This window comes from Centroberyx gerrardi, chromosome 3, assembly GCF_048128805.1.
Source record: "Centroberyx gerrardi isolate f3 chromosome 3, fCenGer3.hap1.cur.20231027, whole genome shotgun sequence".
NCBI lineage: Eukaryota > Metazoa > Chordata > Actinopteri > Beryciformes > Berycidae > Centroberyx > Centroberyx gerrardi.
In genome coordinates, this window is record NC_135999.1 from 16,994,163 (window position 1) to 17,010,580 (window position 16,418).

Here is a 16,418-nt window from a genome sequence, read left to right on the forward strand (position 1 = left end):
ACCATAGCCTGCAGGTACGGGAGCGCGACTCCCTCAGGAGCCTTGTACGCCAACACCAGAATTCTGAATTTGATGTGAACAGCCACAGGCAGCCGGTGGGGGGAGTGCAGCGGGGGTGACAAAGGAGAACTAAGGGAGGTTGAACACAGGGCAAGCCGCAGGACTCTGGACCGGTTGTAATTGCTGAACAGATTACTTTGGAAGCCTGGCTAGGTGGGAGTTGCAGCGGTCCAGACGGGAGATGACTAAAGATTGAGCAAGGAGCTGGGCACAGTCCCACATGAAACATCTATGACAGCATTCGTTTTCAGTCTCCGCCTCCAGCTCGGGCTCAGGCTGGGGTCACGGTTTGTACTGTAACACCTCGGGTTCAGGGAGGATGGGCCTGTTCTTGGTAACTTTCAGCAAGTGTGGCTCTCAAACAACTCTCTCTCCTGTGAATAGTGGGTAGGTAGCTAAATGTGGGTAGTGTTTATTTTTTCACTGGATTGAACGTGTGTGTGTGTTGCTGCTTACTCTTTGACATGCTTGCGGCAGGGCACGGAGTTTCTCATGCAGGTGCCGGTGAGTATGTCCACGTTGTCGACGATGACAAAGGGCTTCTCCTCCAGGGTGACGATGGAGAGATGGTTTTCGTCAGCATCCTCATCCCCGTATGAGTTATACCTCGGCCACACTGGGAACATCAACGACAAGGACCCGTTCTCCCAACGGCCCATCTGCGTGTGCGTAAACACACACACACACACACACACACACAGATCAGAAACTTGACAACCATCATTATAAATGACTAACGTCTGGCTAATGTTGTATAGTTGAAATGTATTTTATGTCATTGATCTTCTGCAAACACAGTGTGTCCATACGTTACCTTCTCCCACTCCCTTTCACTATTGAGAACGATGACAACCAATTTGGGGTTGGCCTGGTAACCATCCGGAGTGAAGGATAAGTCCCGCCCCTCATTCCACACGTGCATCATGTGTCTGAAACACATGGAAAAACGTTTAGAAAAAAAAAAAAAAAAGAATAGGAACCCTTTGTTTGTGTGTGTGTTAGTGTGTGTTATCGTGTGTTTGTGTGTGCGCTCCATGTCAGTGCATTTCCAGTACAAGTGCAGATACGTTTGAAATAACAAGTTAAGCATACTGTAATCACTGCTAGAGGGTATCCTCTTCAAATCAATGCTGTCTTCACCCACTGTGTGTGCATGCATGCATGTGTGTGTGTGTGTGTGTGTGTGTGTGTGAGTGTGCATGTATTTGTGTGTGTAGGAGGGGAGAGAGTCAGAGGCCACATAGCTTTCCCATCAACATTCTGCATTGATTTCTCCACAGATAAACGCCTGAAAGACAAGTGACTGGTGCAACAGGACTGCGCTCAAAACCTCACATTCTTACTCGCTACAGTTATCCTGCATACGCTAATAAACCCTATGCTCACACTTTTACACAGTCGCTAAAATGAAGCAGTGAAGTAAATGAAGCTGTATCACAGTGACGATTGAGAATAGACTCCTGGTAAAACTTTCAGAAACTCGCAGTGCCCTAAGTGTTCAGACTGGGATAATAGCCTGACTTCCCACTTGGGGAGGGAGGCTCGTCTAGAGTTTCCACATTATACTAAAAAGCCCAAATTACGAGAGGGACAGCAGCTGCCCAGAAAAGACACCACTTTTTCTTTGATGCCTAGTGTTCTTTTTTTTATTAGAAATGGCTTGATGCATTTTGACACCGTGTCACAACACGGTTGGTCAGATGATGCTACGTGACTTAAATATCATCTGACTAAAATGTTTCAACAGCCAAAGCAATTTCTTCAGCTTTGCGTGGCATTTAAAGTTTAACATTCAGAGCCTTTACTAATTTGACATAAATTGTTTCCATTACAGTATTTCACTATGATGGTATAGGTAAAAAATAATTTAATGGCTGTGTTTAAAAGATACTCTAGGTATTCAGGGTAAGAAATGTAATTTTCATCCATCAGGTCCATTATTCTAACACTATGAGTCAAACATGTAAGATAACAAACATCACAATTCTATTGTTAAGGGGGCGGGAGGGGGCATTGGGCCATGAGGGATTCTTGCATAAACTCAAATACTGCAACTGGAAGTGAAGATGCATAAAGAGAATCATTTCAGTGCTGTTTGGCATGTGGCCGGATATAGCCTGCAGTTGAATATTGTGATAATTATACTTGTAGTCAAATTGGTAGGCTTGTAGGCTGTTGTATCTGTGGGAGAGGTTTTAGATTAGACTCACACAAATATTGCTGTGAACACTGGATAAGAGAACGAGGCAATTATCTGGTCTTCTGTTTCTAACAAAGAGTTGGAGACAGGCCTGTGCTCTTTCAAAGCAGGCTCACAGGGGGATGGATGTAAGCTCAAGCTGAGTGGAGAAAAGGTCTCCAAAAACTGAAAAAGTGCCAAACAGGTCTGCTGTGCATAAACCCTCTTTCAGCAAACACAAATAATGAATTGCAAGACTACAAAGCTACAGATAACACTCTACACAGACAGTTTTGTATCATATTTAAACTGTATTTGCTGTTATAGATTGCAGGGCATTTGACGTGGGCCTATGAGTGATGCATCATCACAGATATATATTTTTGTATTTGAAAAATCTTCTTTGTGCAGCAGGTGATGACCTTGTCGTAGGGGATTGCCACGGTTGAATACATGTAGTGGAAACACTGTTGCAGTCTATTCTGGGAAACTGCTGTCCCCTCCTATTTCAGGTTTGTTACCATTTTTTTGAATGAAATTTTGATCAAAACTGATAAGGCTGGAATGTTTTGAGGCATTCAAAAAAAGAAATACAAAAATGTTAAATAATTTCTTACCTGTACTAGCAAGAATTTTAATGGGGGCTAATGGAAATGGCAACAACAATAGCATGACAATAGTGGCTAAATTGATGCATCGTGCTAATGTAAAAAACTACCTGTTACTATAAATAATATCTTTAACATGCAGGTCATACATCTTGTTTTGTTTGGGATCTTTTATTGAAATACATACACAAATTGATAGCCATTGTCTGAATAGTTTTTTTTGTCATTGCCATAGTTGCAAGTTGCTCTATTGTGCCTTCTTAAAACACCTAAAGAGGAAGGGAGACTTTCCAAATGCTGTATTATGGTATAGAGCATCTTTTCAGAAAATATAGAGCATCTTTTCAGAAAATAAGTCACCTTAGAGGTTTGCATGGTAGTTCCATCAAACAACATAACCTTTTCAAATTTAGTATCAAGAAAAACCTGAGTAAAAACCTGTAATATTGTGGCAACCAAATATGCTGAGCAACAGAGATATTAACTCCTGTCAAGGCGAGAATGACATGGAATCCAAATGGGATGATATTGTCGTTTAAATGGCAGATTATTTTGTGCTGTTCTTCTCCATCTCCTCACGTTGTTTATATGCACACTGCGGCAAGATTGTATCTAGACTAATGTATGCAGACTTCTAATCACAGCCCCACCACCTCCAAATCAGGAGAGGAAAATTCAACCTGTCAGTTTGTTATCAGAAGAAAATGGACTTCAATTGCAGTGATAAATATGCAAATGACTATGTAATGAGTGAATGAGACAAATGAGTTATTTCAATGACAAAGAAACAAAACATTGCTCCTAAAATGGTTTGAGGAATGAGCTCTGATTGAGGTCAGCGTAATAAAGGATCAACTTGTCAACAATTGTGGTGTTGTATGCTTTGATTTATAATGGGCTAATAAGGGATAATAATGGGATAATAAGCCCATGACAGTGCAACTTGCATTGTGGTTTTCATACCAATGACGTAACTCACAACTGGTCGTATACAGAATCTAACAACCCCACTGACAAGTTTTCCTTCGGTTTCATATACATTTCTGATGTACAGCAGTGCCCATGTCTCTATTTAGTCATATTTTAACGTGCGTATATGTATATGACAAGTATGCTCCACATTCAAGATGCTCTGCAGTAAATGGCAGCTAAAAACACAAACCAACACAAATGAAATCTATGTTGTCACAATATCACAACATCAAAAAAAGGCTGCAGGAAACATCACCCCTAAAAAGTTCTGAATGTGTGCATGTAAATGTGTGCATGTACAGTACGTGCATGTGTGTGCATGTATGTGTGTGAATGTGAATGTGAGTGTGTGTGCATGTGTGTCCTTTTCTTCTTGAGAGGATCTGACTGCATTCTCATCACAGCGACTGCAGAGGAGAGAACATCCACACACATGTGCACATGCGCGTGTGTGCACGCGCACACGCACACACATACGCCCCCCCCACACACCCACACACACACATACACACACACACACACACCACCCACAGAGCCATATAACAAAAAAACATGAGAGAACAAAGCTAGTAAAAGCTGCTTTAATCCTGATTTAATGACAGGAGTCCAATGGTGTAAAACACAGCACACACACGCACACACACACACACACACACACACACACACACACACACACCAGACACACAGTTGGCTCTAGTTAGAGCAGGGCGGCAACAACATGAAGGTCTGCCTGGGGTTCAATTCTCTGTCTCTTGATTGAGCCTGCTGAATGAGCTAATACTACTGAGCAGCCATGTACACAACAGCTAATAGTGCTAATATCATTAGGCATCTCACTGTTTAACACTGCTGTCATCTCTGTTTCTCTATCTCCCTTCTCTCTCTCTCATTAGTACATTAAAAAAAGACTTATGTAAGAGTGCTCAACACCCAGCAACAAAGACAAACAGAGTTATGCAACTAAGTCCCTAGACCTTGACCCACTCACACTTTTTCTGCAAAAACACTCACGTATACACACATATGCGCACACACACACACACACACACACACAGACCTGCGCAGGGCACTGGGCGGGACCTTCCCTGGGCTCCTGTCTGATGGTTGGCTATAGCAGCTGCTCTGGGCCTCTGGCACCTCCCCCTTCTCCCGCAGCATGGAGGTGGCTGCAGAGGCAATGATGCCCACTCCATCCCGCACCCGCGTGTCCAACGGGTACTCCCACTCATCATAGGACACCGAGATCATACCCAGGGGAAACATCTGAGGAGAGTAGCGGAAAGGAGAGGAGAGGAAGTTACATATAGCAGTACATACATCTGTATCTGCATCTGTATATATTGTCTATGAGATTCAACTTGGGGACTTTTTTGCCAATAATATTTTAAACATCTAGGAGATAAATTTTTCTCTGCTAACTGAAACTCAGCAGGCTAGAGCAAAAACTGGGTCCCCGATAATTGCATACTACAAGAAAGGTGTCATGCAGATGAATTTTTTGTGGCATGCACCTTCCTGAAATCACTCCTGATTGGCTACAAAGTAAGCCCATTTCAAAGTCTGAGCATACTGCATGTCCATCAAGTGAATTGCCCATTCAGTTATCAGTTGCAACTTGCAAAGTCACTGTCAAGGTATAACCGAAATTGGTCGTCCCAAATTAAATAGCTCAAGAAAGTTTTTCTGTCTCCATCTGACTCAGGAAACATAAAAAATGCCAACACACTAGTCTGTCAGTCTACACTTTGTTTTGCATTTTAATTTGGCACCAACTGTAGAATGAGTTCTTTCTTTTAGAAGGCAGAAGAAAAGCAATCAGCAGATAGGGGTGTGGAGTGGGGAGATTGATGGACAAGGGAAGGAGGAGAACAAACATTTTCAGGCTTTTGAGACAAAGTAAGTAAACCTATAATATGTTCCCATTTTTAATGTGAGGGGAACATTTGAGCAGATTACACATTGAATTATTTATACACATATTTAGATGCTGTTTGGATAATAGTTACCTTGCTGCCCTACATTTTGAAAGTGAACGTGTATGTGATGCTGTCAAAAACCCTATTTAGGGGCTGAGCAAGTGTTGGTAGGTACAATAAACAAAGCTGTGTGACATGTGATTGATGCAGGCTTCTCCAAACTAAAGATAAGTATGGGTAATGTAGCTGAAATGCAAAATAAATACACTTGATCATTTGATAATAGTTTACTTTTCAACATGATTAATTAATGACCCACTTGATCTTCAAGGCTTTTATGTGCTGTTGCTTGTTAGGTGTAGAGAAGAAAGACAGGAAATATAGGAGAGATAGGAGATGACATACAGCAGAGGGCTGTGAACTAGATTAAAAAAACATCACTTTAAATGTATTTGCCCTGTCACGGCACTTCAAAGTGGCCATCTGTCACAACCTTTGGGGGACTCCCTACCTCGGGGGTAAAGTCTGGGTTGCCAGTGGTGAGACTGGACACAATCCAGATGTAACCGGCTCCTGTCAGACCCAAGGAGCGAGCTTCCTCCAGTATATACCTAACAAGGAGTAGAAGCAGTGAGTTAATACAGAATCAATGCTGAAATTTGTCAGTGTGTGACAGAGACACAGATACAGAAACAGTGAAAGTAAAAGAGAGACACGGAGACTCACACAGCCTCATCCTTGGAGCAGTATAGCAGTATAACAGGACTCTGGATCCTCTTGAGGGCGATGTGTGATTTAGAGTTTTGGTCGCCGTCTACAGCATCTAGAGTCACCACACTCTGCAGGTCCCAGCGCACAAAGCTGTAACAATGAACAACACCATAAAATAATACAAGGCACTTCATCTTGTCTGCCAACTCAGTCGGTTGCCGTCAACAAAGATTGAGCGTGGAAGCTGTGTGTGTGTGTGTACCTGTGGTCCACAGTGACCCTCAGCGTGCTAATGAAGTCCTGGTAGCCGGGAAACTTGGAAGTGACGATGGAAAAAACATGCCAGTCATACTCCTCCATGATGCTCAGCATGAGCAGAGCCTCCTGCTGCAGAGCTGCCCCGAACTGGAAGAACGTCGACTTCTCATCCTGCAACAACACACAGGCCAGCAGCAGAGACAGTCAGCAGATCTGGTTGAGGAGCAGAATCAGATGCAAAAGAAAAAGCTCAGAATCTGAATAAGAGCTAGAGTTAAAAATCAGACAGAATTAGAATCATTTTCAGTTTTGCAATCAGTCAGTCAGAGTCAGACTGAGACAGTGAGTGAGAAAGTGTAAGTGTGAGAGAAAGGAAGAAAGAGAGAGGGAAAGAGGGAAAAAGAGAGAGATTTCGTCAACATGATTCAGTGTGAATCGAAGAGACTACAGAGTGACAGAGTGACTGCTGGCAACAGGGTGGCCTAGTGGTTGGAGGAGAACTGGCCCGTATTCATAAAAGTCAGTGTTGCACAACGCAAAATCTGCGGTGCGGTAATTTGAGGTGATTCATAAAGTTACCGTGGCGGTGGCTACCTCTGCGGAGACATTTTACCGTGTCGTTATTGTCTGCGGTCGCCCAGGTAAAAGCCAATGAAAATCAATATGTAAATGAAGTGTTGCATAAACCCTCCACTGATCAGCCACGCTCATGTGCAAGCACAGTAGATCGCAAACTAGATATGTCAGAAAGGAAAGCTGAAGTACTCCATATATTAACAGAAGTCATACTATGTTCCAAGGACAGCAGTGAAACACATTGACAGAACATAGTTTTTATTTTGTTTATTAATGAAACTTTTTTTAATGTAGATAATCATAAGTTGGAACTATACCGCCTTGCCAGACCAAGTGGTATATTTTGCGCAGCGGTGTGCTTTTATGAATCGCTTAGGGGACATGCAAACGATCATAAGCGGGCGGTGGTGCCAAAATAGCGCAAGCGGTAAAATTGAGGCTATAATCCCCATTTATGAATAGGGAAAATGCTTACCGCCAAGGTCTTGCCAACTACCGTGTCGTTAACCCCACCAGTGAGTTTTATGAATAACCCCCACTGTCTCATAACTCACAGGTTCAAGCCTTATTTCAGTCCTCAGCAGCTGATATGGGTAGCCTACATCAGTAGCCATGTACTGTACTGTGTCAAAGGATAATTGAGCAAGATAATGACGCCCTACCTGCTCACTCACTGTCTGAATAAGTGCATTGACTAAATGCCTAAAATGTGAAGTGTCACAGTAAGAGTCACAAATTTTGAACACACAAGTTTTCTGTCTGAAATAATATGGTCTCATTTCATTGCAGTTTTACTTGAAGTCAAATGGACATCCTCTGTAAACCTTGTCTCCAAATTTCCACAGCATTAATTTGCAGTGGCATGCACAGTACAGTATTAAAAGCTTTAAGTGTGAGCATGGGAACGAAAAGTGAGGGTCAGTGTGAGAGCCAGGAGTAAGCATTACTGAAACCCAAGCAGCTATTACACAAAATGAAATCCAAAGCGAGTGTGAAATAAGTTGCTAATGATTGCAGAATGTATGTTTGCATAGAGTGTAAGCAGAGTTTCCCCTCAGGAAACAACAAATACACAGCAAGGCAGCCCATCCACCAGAGAGAAGAGGAGAGAGGGAGGAGCAGACAGAGAGAAAAGAAAAGACCGAGGGGAGAGGGAGAAAAATGTTGCCGACTTTTGAGCAAGATAGAGACACCTGCTGCAGGAGAGGAGGGTGGAAAAGGAATGAGAGTCTTGGGAGAGAAACACAAACATCAAACCTATCACAGGGTCTCTCTCTCTCTCCCTCTCTCTCTCACACACACACACACACACATAGACACATATACTACATGCTCTAGCACCCCTTCCGCAGAGGGCATCAAAGAGAGTGACACATTAAACATCAAAGCCGTCATAAACACACATGGAGAATCAGCTGTCAGCTCCTGTCTCTCTGGCCCCTCCTTCTCCCCCCTCTCACGTGTGTAGGTGTGTGTGTGTGTGTGTGTGTGGCTCTAGTGTTGTGCTTTAGTTTAACAAGAGGCTCTCAGCTCTGGCCATCACACACATAAAGCAGGCCCTAGAGAGGTTTAACCCCCCCCACCCCCCTCCTCCTCAACCACTACAGAAAGGAAGAAAAGTGTGGAGAAGAGAGAGGATGAAATTGTACTTCAAAAAGATCTATCTCCCTCTTTCTATCTCTTTCCCTGTGTGTGTGTGTGTGAGTGTGTGTGTGTGTGTGTGTGTGTGTGTGTGTGTGTGTGTGGCTGACTTTAAGCATCTGTCTGTGACTTTTTTCTTTACTCAGGTTTAGAAAGGAAAAAATCTACTCCCTCACTGTGGCAATTGGCACATCTTCCCTTATGCCCCGATAACACAAACACATAAGCACGGTTACAGATGGGCCCAAACACCCACGCACCCACACACTCGCACATACACAGACGCATACAAATGCACCTGCACACACACCCGCACAATACCTTCACCTTACAGTACCGCTGAGAAAGAGAGAGAGAGGGTGAGAAAACAAAAGGAGTTAAAAATGAGTCAGGAGAATTTTATGATTCTGAAAAGCCGATCCTCAAAAACATCATAAACAGCTGCTATAACACAACGTCAAGCTGCTCATCACAAACACTCCACAAAGGACAGCTCTTTCTAAACGAAAATACATACATTCCAATAAACCATTCCCTTCAAAGTTTAAATGCCTGGTTGGTTTTTAGTTGAGAGGAATAGCACACGCACAGACACACACACGCACACATAGTGGCCCTTAAATGGGGGGATGTTGAAAATAGTGTGGAGATGGTGCTTTATCCAACATGTCATACATGATCTTGACATGCTTTTAACATGTTTAATATTTACACCTGTCAACTGGGTCCACCTCGCATCCTTCCTTTTAAATACCACTAGATTTCAGAGGAGAGGAAAGGAGAGGAGAGGAGAGGAGAGGAGAGGAGAGGAGAGGAGAGGAGAGGAGAGGAGAGGAGAGGAGAGGAGAACACAGTGGGATAAGATGAGAATGAGTGAGGGGAAAGTCTTTTTAGAAAACTGAGGGGTGAGACAGGAGAGGAGAAGAGGATAGTTGCTGGTGGTTGTTGAATTATAAAGGATGAAAAGAGACTTTGACACAGACCTGCATCTTCTCATCAAATCACACAAGCCCACCAAGAACCTCACTTATGAATAATGTACAAATATAATACACGCCACACATCACATACACATATGCATGCTAACACACACACACACACACACACACACACACACACACACACACATATTTTCACATTATAACCCACATACCTAGAGATTTACTGATGACACTGGGCATCAATTATACAAATACAGTGAACTCCATGTACAGTTTCAGCTCCTCCCACATGCATGCACACTGTACATACACATGTGCACATGCACACTCGCTCAAAATACAGCTTTACTCATGAGTTAGCAAACCAATAAATAATACAAACTCAGCACCAAAACCGAGTCAGAATCTCACTCACTCTCTCTCTCACATAGACACATGCTATTTTGTGTCAAATCTCATTTTTGTTGACTGGAATCAGATTAAGAAAATATGAAAGTACGGAGGGAACTGTGCCAGATCCAGGCTAATGAGGGAGGAACTGACACATTTCTAGAGACGGGTGGGAGGAAAAGAGCCATGGGGACGAGAGGAGGAGGCTAGGGGAAGACGAGCTGAGGCCTAGGGGTAGCGAGGGCGGACGAGGAGGGAGCTGAAGACCAAAAGCCGAGGAACAATAATAGAAAGGATGGCCGAGGACTACCGGAGGTGGAGGAGCATGAAGGGTGGAGCAAATGTAGAACGATGAGAAATAGATGGGGTAAAGAGGAGGATGATGAGGCCAGCAATGTGCTATATTAATATTTAATACAGTAGGTCAGTTAGGATGGAGCAGCTACATTAACTTGGCCTGACAAAGTATAGCCCCCAGATGCTGCTAAGTACTATCCCACTTAAGTCTGCACAAAAGTGCAAACAAACTAGCATGGCAAAATAAGTCCTGTCAACAAACTCAAGCTTGCAGGGGCTTCAAGGGTCTGACATGCAAACTAAGTCAAATGCTAAAAAAGTCACACAGCCAGTGCTACAGACGCAGTTTTTCAAAATGTGGGTCTGTGCCCAAAGTTAAGATTAAAATAGGTCCCCAAATTATTCTAGTGAAATTAACATAAAAATTCATAGGCTCTGCAGTGTGGTCAAAGCCTCTCCAAGTCCCTGCAGTTTAAGGTACAGAGAACTGACAAAGAGAGAGAACACCAAAACAGCGTAAATTAGGTATATAAACTACAGTATATTTAAAGCAGGTAGAATGTGTTTTCATTGGATGGCTAAAGTCCACTCAGCCCCTTAGAGGGAAAGGTTAACACCAATTAATACAAATCCTGTGTGATCCCCTCCATCTGAAAGCAGTGCTTTTCTATCTTGATGAAAGGGTTTCTTCCACGATAGCACTGCTCCATCTACAGGACACAAGTTTGATGAACGTGAAATTAATAAACCATAATTAAATTCTATGTCATGCCTGTCTCAGTCACCATATCTCAATTCAAGTCAATGCTTAAGACTTAATTCTGGGGTACAACCTGAGAAAGCTTTTTCCACCGCTACCAAAATGATAACATCATGGCATTTCTCATGGATGGATATGAGCTGTGGGAAGTGAAGCTGTTATGGTGGTTTGGTCCAGTGTCTTATTAAGACATATGGGTCAATTTTCCAAAGAATATAAAGCAGAAAAAGGGTTTAAATGGACTCTGATGCACAAATTTGTGCCTATGATACATTTACACACTGCTTTGAACATGTCTGTGCCCATTACCATACATACGAAACAGGGTATGTTAATTCAAACAAATGTGCCACAGTAATCACTGGGACAGATTTGCAATACAATTTTTAACAAAAGGTTCTACAAGAAACAAACTGAAAGCTGAAACATCATGCCAGTTTGGACTATTGTCTCTGGTCTTGTTGCACATTGGCAAAGCAACAGGAAAGCCTGTGCTTTGTTCTTTTTAAAACAGGTTCCAAAAATAAGGGTAAACAGGGATCAGTGCACATGGGGTGCTGGATAGCCTATATTCCTGTGTTCCTCTGTAAATAAATTCCCAAAATGTAGGCACACATAGGACACAGGTCAGGCCAGGTATTAAAATACTCACGCCTTATTTAAAAAAAAAAAATCTATTCCCTAATCCCTATTTATGTTGGACACTATAAATGTAGTTAGGATGACTGAAACACTGTAGGTTAGTAGGATGAAACCTGGGTGCATTATACAATGGCCTGTAAAATCAGTTTTGGACCATGAAAAAAACTTTTTTGAAAGTAGGTTCCTTGAGGAAAAAGATTAAAAACAACTAAAGAACAGTACTGGTAGCCAAGACACATCCTCAGTGGCAGCTCTGCAAATGCTCACCAGATGCTCTACAAAACCTAGTGCTAACAAACACCATTCTAAATCCATACGCTAACAAAGAATTAGCTTGGGAAAGCCCATTGCAAACAAATAACTAGGATAGAAAGCTGTTCTTACTTGACCAACATCAGAAATGAGCAGCCAAAGACAATTTGTTTAGAGTCAGCTGTTAATGTTACAACATGTTTTCAGAAGAAGAGGTCTCTGGCACTTTCAAATCAAAGAGAAATATATAATTTTTTTTTTCTCGGTTTTTAAACTATGCTCCAACTTCAAATCAAAAAACCTAAATATAGCTGTCTTATCAATTATATATAATAGTCAAACACATAACATCAAACAAGTCATTCTTTGAACATTGCTGAGAGCTGCGAACAGGGACGGCACAGCCGACAACCTCTATACCAAAGACATAGCATAAGAAATTCCCTTGACATTAACACAATGTAAAGAGAGGTCCCTCAACATCTAATAAGCAGCAGTCCTCTCAGCACTGAAAGCACTTCAGTTTCAGAACACAGAGACAGGTCCCAAAGCCCACATCCACTAACCGAACATAGACTTTCCACAGTCCCAGGATTGACACAGAACTATAGCATTTAGCTTGCAGACATTGCGTCCCAGTGCTAACAAAGACTACTTTAGTATTTAACAAGAGGTAAGTCCCAATGCTTAAGTCTACTGTAGTATTTAACAGGCTCACAATCCCCAGGCAAACACAGAATAGCATTTAACACAGAACAGAGCCCCCGAGCTAGCACAGCCCAGCTCAGAGTAGTGAAGCATGAGGTCTCAACGCTGACTTAGACAAGCATGTAATGGACAGCACGCCCCAGACTGACACAGCACACACAGCTTTACGTCATTACCTCACACAGTAGTACAGGACTGGAGTGTATCATTTCTCCTGACACTTGAAAACATACATTTTATTCCCTCCTTTCCACATTCACATATGTGCTCACACTTAACTTTACTTCACACACGGGTTTAAATGGCCTGATGTTATCCAGCCAAGATGGCCCTCTGGGTCGAAATGGACTTGAGTGCATTTTTTGTTGTTTCCATGTGGTGATGAAGTCTAAATATTATCGAGACAGAATTAAGATATAATATTACTGATATAGAAGTAATTAACCTACCATCTAGAGACTTACTTTGTGTGTGTTATACCCAGCTTTGATTGTTGCCTAGTTGTACAAATCATTAATGTACCTACGTAATCCATCCCAGCTGTTACTGATAGCATTCTCTAGCTGTGTGTTTACAACAGACTATATTGAATTGATGCTTTCAGTTAATAACTAAATACAATCAGAATTTATATTAAAAAATGTTGTGTAAGTGAAAGGTCATGGTCAGTGGTCCATGGGCCACAGAGTTTTTCAACTGTTTTGTTGATGGTTTCAATGTAGCAAAAATCAAGTACCAGTTACTAACAGATATTGAGCTTAGCAAGAGATTAGTTATCACCAACTAACTTCAAAGGAGCGGAAAGAAGACTCCCCACACACTAGCTTTATCTTGGTGTTAAGTGCTCAGACGTTGGCAGCATTTATAAATCGGCCTTCCAATCACTACAGCATAGTTGAGCAATTAAATTCAGATCAATGCCAGAATCCCTGTTCACATATCCAGTGTCACTGTCACTAGGCAATCTGGCTGAGAAGCAACTGCAGTGGAGAGATTGAATGGTTACAATGGTAGTTACATTATTGAATGGTTAAGCAAGTGTACACTAATTAAGAGTAAATTATATAGTGTATCATTAATTAATGACCTATTAATAAATACATTCATTTATATGTTGTATCATAACTGTTGAAATCAAAGTAATATTTTTGATTGCCTTAGTTAACAACTTATTAGCCATTTGTTATCAATTTAATCCAAGTTGTACATTAGTTTTCTCATTGCTTTGATTAATCTATTCAAATAATAATCAAATCAATATCTTAGTAAGACTATGGGCTAATGAGGCTAGCATTGGCTAACTTTTTACTACTAGCAGACTATTACACTCCCATCTGATAAAACACACACAGGATAACTTTCAAACTCTCTATTCAGTTTGTGGGACTCCCTATTCCCACTCTGAGTGTGCATGATCCATGGTCTGCTGCGTGTTCAAACTCAAACCTACAAGCAGACTCCAATTAATATGAGATTGCAGTTGTAAGTTTTGATTGGTACTGTTATAAAGTTGTAATTGTCAAAAAAAATCGTGTTCATAGTTTTCATTTTCATGGATTTAGAGCATATAGTTTCATTTACTGAATTGACACAAATGTGACACTATGGCTGGTAGTGCATTTGTTTAGATTACGGAGAAATACAAACCAGAGAAATATAGATAACACAGATTTTCAGCATTTTCCACCAGCTGTTACTTGTGTCCTGCCTATCTGTCAACCTGCTCGGTCGGGACAAAAGTAACACTGCACTCTCTCAGCTCATTTATGTGACACTCATTTAGATAAATAAAATGACAATTGCTAATAGTGAAGGACCTATACATTATTTGTCATAAAACATGGCCTCTCTTTCTGTCAACCTTTGAGTAAATAAGATAAAAACAAAAAATCTTACTTTCATCCCAACTATTTAATACTAATCAGAACAATGTGTCTATGATTATATTTTGAACTGGCCTATACATGCCATTCTCTCTTGTATGGAGAGAACACCAAACTCCTTTAAAAGATCTGGCAATTTAATGTGGTCTGGCTTATCGGTGAAAGTACAGTACCTGGTAATGCTGTACATGATTTAAGGCCTTTTAAGGATATTTAGGGGCCACTTTCGAATTCGGCATGCATCCAATCCACCAAGCAGCTCTCAATTTGATAAAATCTCAATTTTTAGAAGTGGTTCACACTGCTTGCTGCTGCCCTCCGTAGCGTATTTTGGTGGAAGAAGATTGCGGTAATAACAGACAAACCCATTCTAAAAGTTGAAATGGTACTGAAAAGTTTAAAGTGCTGTTTGGTGATATATATGTAAGCCAAATTGAAGACTGGCTCCTAAAGATTCAGAAAAGGTCTTGGGCCATATTTTAAGGGGTATGCACCTTTGCCGATAAGCAAAGTACAAAACTGACAGATTTTTGAAAGGACCTCCTGCTCTCTTCACACTCTTGGTGGCAGGATGGGCTATATATGGGAAGCGCTGTGATCAGCAGGGGTGTAGTGGGGTGGGTGGCGCTCCCTCACTTTTTAGTTTCAAATTGTGATTTGTGACTTCATTGACTGTAGTGGGAAAAAAGTTCCACCTGGACTTAAACTCCTTATCAGCTGTACTCTGCTCATCCAATGCAGCTCGGCTGAATGCAAGCACAGCTTCAGCCATATTAATCTAATTATAGCTCCACTCCGTTCACGCATTCATATACAGCATGCATCTGCTCTGATGTTTATCAAACAGCACGGACCTCCGTTGAGTCCAGAGCCCCATGTTAAGACTTGGCTATGAGTGAAACTCTGCAGAGAGGCTGTGGCCGAGGACCCAGACCCACTGGCAGTTTTTAGAAACCTGGCCGTGAGCTTTTTTTTTTTTTTTTTAAGTGTTTGAAAGTACCTCCTCATTAATTAGACAGTTTTGGTTGGCTCTGCATTAATGCAAACTGTCCAAACAATTCTTTTTCAATGTGAAAGCAACATGATATTTGCAGTAATTCTATTGTAATACAGTGAATTGGAACTTGATATATAACAGTCTGTCTGCGACACTGGTGATCAGACCTGTTTTGATTAGATAAGCAAGTAGCCCCATGCACATGCATTGGCATCAGCTGTATCAATTTGTAGCCAAATTATTTGGGAGTCAACACATTAACATTTTTCCCGATGGTCTGCTGATGCAAAATAAAGTCGCCTGGATGATCTGAACAGTTGGTAAATCTAGCAGCAAATTATAGTTGCTGTTGTTCACTAAGATGCTTTCATTGGTGGCTGTTAATTTCCCTGGGCAGGCTGACGAAATCTAATCAATATATGAGAGAGATGGAATAAAAAGGCAATACAATTACTGAACAATGCCAGTATAACAATTATTTTTCATTGTACAGTCATTGTATTGCCTATTTGATTTCATCTTGCTTATCTTTTGACACATAACACTTCTTTAAGTTTTACAAATCATTTATTAATCATTTATGAATACTCAATGACGTATTTGTGTTTAACTTCGATAATACAAAGT

The 16,418-nt window shown here is 41.4% G+C and overlaps 1 protein-coding gene across 1 annotated transcript in view; it reads right to left on the reverse strand.

Moving 5' to 3' along the window:
- The window catches only part of grin2ab (glutamate receptor, ionotropic, N-methyl D-aspartate 2A, b), a 69,530-nt gene that overhangs the window by 14,900 nt on the left and 38,212 nt on the right, over positions 1-16,418 (reverse strand). Inside the window, exons 5-10 of the mRNA XM_071909345.2 lie at positions 6,709-6,875; positions 6,462-6,596; positions 6,247-6,346; positions 4,877-5,082; positions 875-989; positions 517-719 (exon numbers count right to left, since the gene is read on the reverse strand). Of these exons, the coding sequence (XP_071765446.2) occupies positions 517-719; positions 875-989; positions 4,877-5,082; positions 6,247-6,346; positions 6,462-6,596; positions 6,709-6,875 (926 nt within the window). The remainder of the gene's footprint in view (positions 1-516; positions 720-874; positions 990-4,876; positions 5,083-6,246; positions 6,347-6,461; positions 6,597-6,708; positions 6,876-16,418) is intronic.